The following is a 7,500-nucleotide window of genomic DNA, read 5'->3' as shown; positions in this document are numbered from 1 at the left end:
TAGTACACACACATTACACACACACTGTAGTACACACGTATGCGCACACTGTAGTACACACACACACACACACACTGTAGTACACACGTATGCGCACACTGTAGTACACACACACTGTAGTACACACACACACACACACACACGCACACTGTAGTATACACACACTACACTAGTACACCCATACACACACACTGTAGTACACCCATACACACACACACACACTGTAGTACACCTATACACACTGTTGTACACACACACACACACACACACACACACGTACACACGCACACACACTGTAGTACACACGCATACACACTGTAGTACACACACACACACACACTGTAGTACACCCATACACGCACACTGTAGTACACCTATACACACTGTAGTACACACACACTACACTATAGTACACACACACTACACTGTAGTACACCCATACACACACACACACACACACTGTAGTACACCCATACATACACTAAACTGTAGTACACACACATTACACACACACTGTAGTACACACACATTACACACCACAGACAACAGTCACAAACACCCCAGTCCTTAAGTCCTTCTACTAGCAGTCTGTTTACATAATAGAACTGAACAACTGGGTTAGTTGCCAGAAACGGGGTAACGGTAGAATGAGATCAGAAGGGAATGTTGGTGTGTGTTTCTGCATTGCTGAGACTGAGATGTCTAATCTTCTTTAACCTTCAATTTAAATGTTTTGTCAGTCTCTTTCTTTCTCACTCTCCTTCCTGTTTTCTGTCTTTCTCTCTTTGTTCTGCCTTGTTGAAATGTCTTGGTCATCTTGTGTGGCTCACCTCTTGAACAAGAGCTCTTTTGTTTTTGTGTGAGTGCCTGCGGTGGTGTGTGGGGGGGGGCTTCCACCTCTCTGGTCTGGGTCTGCCAGGGATTCCAACAATATTAACTTCATTAAGCCAGGATTGTGGCCCTGCATTCCACCTCTTCACTGGAGGGAGGGATGAAGGGATAGATGGAGGGAGGGAGGGAGAGATGGAGATAAAGGGAGGATAAGGGCGGGTGAAGAAGAAGAAGAGGTAGGGGGGAGGAGTGGTGACTGGCCAGGGAGTCTCGTTAAAACAAAACCAGTGAAAGGGAGGAGAGCAGAGGTGAAAGAAACTCAGAGAATGAGATGGTGATTGAGATGGTGAGTCAGAATGAGATGGTGATTTTAATGAAAAGAGAGATGGATGGATGGATGGAGGAGTGAGTGAGTCATGTGGCCTGAATGTGGTGAGGTCAGAAAGAGATGAGCCCGAAATGAAATGCTTACCGTCTAAAAAAATATAGGCATTATGGATGAGGTGAAGACAGAAGTGAATAAGATGGATGTAATGGAACAGGATGATATAACCCCAGTGGAACATGTTAGGTTGGAGCAGGGGTGTACTAGAGACAGGATGATATAACCCCAGTGGAACATGTTAGGTTGGAGTAGGGGTGTACTAGAGACAGGATGATATAACCCCAGTGGAACATGTTAGGTTGGAGCAGGGGTGTACTAGAGACAGGATGATATAACCCCAGTGGAACATGTTAGGTTGGAGTAGGGGTGTACTAGAGACATGGGGTGTACTAGATGATATAACCCCCCACCCCCCATCACTTTCCTCACAGCTGCAACCATCTTATCAGCCCAACTGTTGAAAGAAAACACATTGAGATAATTTGTGATGATAGGAGATAAACTTCATTATTTAGTTTTGTTTGTCTTCCTTAAGAACAAAGAGCTATTAGAATGAGGATTAAACATACAAGATGATTCATTTTTAACACTCCATTTGAAGGGTACGTAAATAAGTACTTCATAACACATAACACACAGCATACATAACGCATTCATAAGAAGGACATAAGCGTTTCATAAATGTTCTTGGTTTTTGTAGTCCGGTTTACTCTGCAGGCCTGCAGAGCCAACAGTCAATAGTGTTACTTTCTTCCTGAGCCGGTATGCTAGCAGAGCCTATAAGCAAACAGGCATATTAGCATTAGCATAGCTGTCAACAGGCGTATTAGCATAGCTGTCAACACAACAGTTGTTTTGTTTGCCTGCTGGTTGCATTGACCACACCAATGGAGGAACAAGTGTTTTTTCTTTCTTTCTTTCTTTCCTCTAATTAATGTCATTGTTAGGCAGTTTTACGCATGAGTTAATTATTATTTTGTTTGACTGAGGGTGTCCTGTTTCCTGTTTTACCTCAGACAATGAGCACATCTTTCTGGACATGGAAGATAAGCTGACCAAGTATTTCCCTAAGGAATGGAAGCAAGATTCAGGGAAGGTGAGAGTGCTCCAATAATCTACTTATTGATGTATTCTAACATGGATGGTTTTTGTCGTGTCTCAGAACACACACCTCCCTCGTTAACCAACCAGCTCACTGCAGCCCACTGCCCTACATAGTGTCTAGCTGTGTATTGTTCTTAACATGACAAATAGTTCATGCTATGCCTTTACATTGTATTAGCAGGCCCATTCCTTCACCCATGGTTGTGTTGTGTCCCGACTTCTATTATAAAGATGTCCAGCACCAGCACTGTGTTGTTTCACCAAGGTTGTGTTGTTTCACCAAGGTTGTGTTGTTTCACCAAGGTTGTGTTGTTTCACCATGGTTTTGTTGTTTCACCATGGTTGTGGGTTGGGTGTGTGTGTGTTTCACCATGGTTTTGTTGTTTCACCATGGTTGTGGGGTGGGTGTGGTGTTTCACCGTGGTTGTGGGGTTTCCCCATGGTTGGGCGTTTCACCATGGTTGTGGGGTGGGGTGTTTCACCATGGTTGTGGTTGTGGTTTTATTGGTGTTTCACCGTGGGGTTGTGGGGTGTTTCACCGTGGTTGTGGGTTGTGGGGGGGTGTTTCACCGTGGTTGTGGGGTGGTGTTTCACCATGGTTGTGGGGTGTTTCACCATGGTTGTGGGGTGGGGTGTTTCACCGTGGTTGTGGGGTGGGGTGTTTCACCGTGGTTGTGGGGTGGGGTGTTTCACCGTGGTTGTGGGGTGGGGTGTTTCACCGTGGGGTGTTTGTGGTTGTGGGGTGTTTCACCGTGGTTGTGGGGTGGGGTGTTTCACCGTGGTGGGGTGTTTGTGGTTGTGGGGTGTTTCACCGTGGTTGTGGGGTGGGGTGTTTCACCGTGGTTGTGGGGTGGGGTGTTTCACCGTGGTTGTGGGGTGGTGTTTCACCGTGGTTGTGGGGGGTGGTGTTTCACCGTGGTTGTGGGGTGTGGTGTTTCACCATGGTTGTGGGGTGTGGTGTTTCACCATGGTTGTGGGGTGTGGTGTTTCACCATGGTTGTGGGGTGGTGTTTCACCGTGGTTATGTGGTGTTTCACCATGGTTGTGTTGTTTCCTCAGGGGTTACAGAAGAGATCCCTCCCCCTGGTACTCTGCCTCAAGGTGCAGTACTATGTGGAGAACGGCAGGCTCATCTGGTGAGGCTCCAAACAACATGCTTATTTCCTAATACTCCAAACATACCATCCTACTTCAGACCCATTGCTGGAACCGAATAACAATGCACTCGAGGTCTCCCTCTAAAAATGTGGATTTAATATACCCAGCTCTTTATCTCATGAACTCCCTTTACCTCCTCCAACTCCGTTGTTATTAAATCTAGTGACCCTGCCTCTCTCTAACTCTCCCCCAGTGAGCGGAAGGCGAGGCGTCTGTACTTCTCTGACCTGAGGGAGAGGGTGTTGCGTTCTGAGTGTCGTCAGCAGGAGGAGGTGTACTTGTGTTCTTCCTTTCAAACATTTTATTTTAGATTTCTTCATCGTATGACAATCACAAACATTCAAAAAGTACACAATAACACAATGAAATCCCATTTTCCAGGTGTACTTCCAGCTGGCCGGGTATGCTCTTCAAGCTGACCTGGAGGACCATCCCCTGCCTGGGAAGAACCAGGGAGGCACCCGTTACTTCCAACCCAAAGAGTACTTCCCTCCCTGGGTAAGTGTGAGAGTGTGTGGGGCCTGGGGAAGTCTACGTGTTGAGATATCATACAGTTTCTTACATGTGGCCACTGCCATTCTCAGTAAATGGTTCTACAGCGATATTGTCTGAATGTGGTCTCTCTGTCTTTCTCTCTCTCTCAAGAAAATCTCTTTCTCTCTCTCTCTCTCTTTCTCTCTTTCTCTCTTTCTCTCTTTCTCTCTTTCTTTCTCTCTTTCTCTCTTTCTTTCTCTCTCTCTCTCTCTCTCTCTCTCTCTCTTTCTCTCTCTCTCTCTCTCTCTCTCTTTTTCTCTCTTTCTCTCTTTCTCTCTTTCTTTCTCTCTTTCTCTCTCTCTTTTTCTCTTTTTCTCTTTTTCTCTCTTTCTCTCTTTCTCTCTTTCTCTCTCTTTCTCTCTCCCTCTAGAAAGTCAGTTACGTCTGATTTGCTTAATATAAGGAATTTGAAATGATTCGTATAATTTACTTTTCATACTTAATTATTTTTAAAACCAAAGACTTTTACTCAAGTAGTATTTTACTTGGTGACTCACTTTTACTTGAGTCATTTTCTATTAGTGTACTTTTACTCAAGTAGGACAATTGGGTACTTTCTCCACCGCTGATGGCAAGCTGCCAGTAGCGTGCAGCCCACCTGTGAGTAGCTCGCCAAAGTAATGTATTTTTTCATGTGTTCCATGCAAACTGTCGTAAACAAAGTGCCTGGCTACTATCCAATCAAAGCCACTCTGACATGATCCCCGTCTGTTTGGTGAAAACTCAGTATGTAGCATGTAAGAGATGCTAATGATAATTGTCTTGTTGGCTTACCTGACAGATTTACACTACCGTTCAAAAGTTTGGGGTCACTTAGAAATGTCCTTGTTTTTTAAAGAAAAGCAATTTTTTTTGTTAATTTAAAATAACATCAAATTGATCAGAAATACAGTGTAGACATTGTTAATGTTGTAAATGACTATTGGGGCTGTACATAGTCTGTACATAGTCGTACAGAGGCCCATTACCAGCAACCATCACTCCTGTGTTCCAATGGCACGTTGTGTTAGCTAATCCAAGTTTATCATTTTAAAAGGCTAATTGATCATTAGAAAACCTTTTTGCAATGATGTTAGCACAGCTGAAAACTGTTGTGTTGATTTAAAGAAGCAAGAAAACTGTCCTTCTTTAGGCTAGTTGAGCATCTGGAGCATCAGCATTTTTTGGGTTCGATTACAGGCTCAAAATGGCCAGAAACAAAGAACTTTCTTCTAAAACGGGAGAGAAACAAATTCTAGAAAATACTAAAGCTAATTTTATGAACCATTATTTTACTAGGTATATTGGCAGAAAACACATCTCTTGCACATCACAGACCCTGGGAAGAGTTGCAGGGTAGAGGAGAGGAGAAGAATGTGCCTATTTGAAAGCTAGAAAAAAAGAGTAGCTCGCAACGTAATTTTTTTTTTTAGTAGCTCTCACGATAGAACAGGTTGTAGACTGCCGTTCTACAGTAATATTGAACCAATGTGTGTTGTTTTCTCTCTCCATCTTCAGATTGTGGCGAAGCGGGGCGTGGACTACCTGCTCTGTCACGGTCCCAAGGTACACAAGGAGCTATGGGGCATGACGCCACGTGATGCGGTACTCCACTTCATCAAAGAGGCCTGTCGTCTCGAGGACGTCCCCGTCACCTTCTACAGGCTACAGAAGGTCAGTCAGAGATCTCATAGCAGAGTGACGCAATCATTCAAATGTGTTAGGACCCCAAAGACCAAACAGAGACAGGAGCTCAGTGGCCAGGAACATTTCCCAAAAAGGAAGATACCTAGAGACGAACCAGACTCAGGAGGGAGGTATATCCTCTTCTTGCTGTACTGGATAATCCTTGTCTACAGCCCACATTTATTAGGCTGAAGCAAGGACAGACAGACGTGTAAATAGAGATATGGAGTTTCAACATGTATGGCACAGAGCCACTGCAGACAGACGTGTAAACAGAGATATGGAGTTTCAACATGTATGGCACAGAGCCACTGCAGACAGACGTGTAAACAGAGATATGGAGTTTCAACATGTATGGCACAGAGCCACTGCAGACAGACGTGTAAACAGAGATATGGAGTTTCAACATGTATGGCACAGAGCCACTGCAGACAGACGTCTAAACAGAGATATTTGGCTGGGTATGTGTGCATTAGGTAAAAGAGGCTGATACAGTACATCCATTTGCATCTGTGTTTTCCAAGTCCAGCCCAATGTCTGCCTCTCAAATGTTACCCTATTCCCTGTATAGTCCACTACATTAGACCAGAGCTGTATGGGTCCTGATCAAAAGGAGGGCACTAAATAGGGAGTAGGGTGACATTTGGGATTCATCAAATGTTCCCAGTGGAGGGGTTAGGCTGTGGGTTGGGGATATATGGCTGTGGGTTGGGGATATATGGCTGTGGGTTGGGGATATATGTGCCTGTGGGTTGGGGATATATGTGCCTGTGGGTTGGGGATATATGTGCCTGTGGGTTGGGGATATATGTGCCTGTGGGTTGGGGATATATGTGCCTGTGGGTTGGGGATATATGTGCCTGTGGGTTGGGGATATATGTGCCTGTGGGTTGGGGATATATGTGCCTGTGGGTTGGGGATATATGTGCCTGTGGGTTGGGGATATGTGGCTGTGGGTTGGGGATATGTGGCTGTGGGTTGGGGATATGTGGCTGTGGGTTGGGGATATATGGCTGTGGGATTGCCTGTTATCTTGTTATCTTGGGAGGCTCAGATGCTTGACTGACACCTCATCCTTCATTCTCCTTCTTCAATCCTTCTGTCTCTCAGGACAAGAAAGAAGAGAGAGGCACAGCTCTGCTGGGGCTGACCCTCAGAGGAATGCAGCTTTATCAGGTGTGTGTGTGTGTGTGTGGGGGGGTTAATGTTGCTGTGTTTGAGGATATGTGTCCCGTCTGTCAATGTGTGTGTGTGTGTGGGGGGGGGGTTAGAGTTGCTGTGTTTGAGGATATGTGTCCCGTCTGTCAATGTCTGTCTGTCTCTCTGTCTCTCTGTGATTTAGGGGGGTTGAGGTGATTACATACCCAGTAGACTGTGAGGACCTATCAGGCCTCTTGGTCTAAGTAAGGTCCAGATGGCCCACTGAAAAATGAGAGAAACACATGTTGGATTGTATATCTATCTTCCTGTCAAGCCAAACCTGTTTTCTTTAAAACTGAATTACATGATACAAACTGGACTTGTGAATAAAGTATGAATCTCTCAAAAGGCTCACAAAGACCAGCCCTTTGACACCACAGAAGCTCACTATTTGGCAAAACACCAAAAATATGATTTTTGACCCAATGAGTTTGGTTCATACTTTAAAACAGTTTATTAATGATTTACTACATATGAACTAATGATTCCCCGTCCATATAAGCTTCTAATCAACCCTTCAATGGAAGTGTAGCCAATGTCTTTTGTCTTTGTAATGTGTGTGTCATTTCCCCAGGAGGCGGACAACATCCGCCAGCTTCTCTATGATTTCCCCTGGTCCAACG

The 7,500-nt window shown here is 44.8% G+C and overlaps 1 protein-coding gene across 1 annotated transcript in view; it reads left to right on the top strand.

Annotated features, from left to right (window-relative positions):
* The window catches only part of LOC139418037 (FERM domain-containing protein 6-like), a 28,694-nt gene that overhangs the window by 14,854 nt on the left and 6,340 nt on the right, over positions 1-7,500 (top strand). The window contains exons 4-10 of the mRNA XM_071167143.1: positions 2,233-2,312; positions 3,380-3,456; positions 3,672-3,750; positions 3,860-3,976; positions 5,510-5,665; positions 6,788-6,853; positions 7,452-7,500. The exon at positions 7,452-7,500 is cut by the window's right edge and continues 20 nt beyond it. Coding sequence (XP_071023244.1) covers positions 2,233-2,312; positions 3,380-3,456; positions 3,672-3,750; positions 3,860-3,976; positions 5,510-5,665; positions 6,788-6,853; positions 7,452-7,500 — 624 coding nt within the window. The remainder of the gene's footprint in view (positions 1-2,232; positions 2,313-3,379; positions 3,457-3,671; positions 3,751-3,859; positions 3,977-5,509; positions 5,666-6,787; positions 6,854-7,451) is intronic.

This window comes from Oncorhynchus clarkii, chromosome 1, assembly GCF_045791955.1.
Source record: "Oncorhynchus clarkii lewisi isolate Uvic-CL-2024 chromosome 1, UVic_Ocla_1.0, whole genome shotgun sequence".
In the NCBI taxonomy this organism is placed as follows: domain Eukaryota; kingdom Metazoa; phylum Chordata; class Actinopteri; order Salmoniformes; family Salmonidae; genus Oncorhynchus; species Oncorhynchus clarkii.
This window is presented reverse-complemented; position numbering and strand designations above follow the sequence as displayed.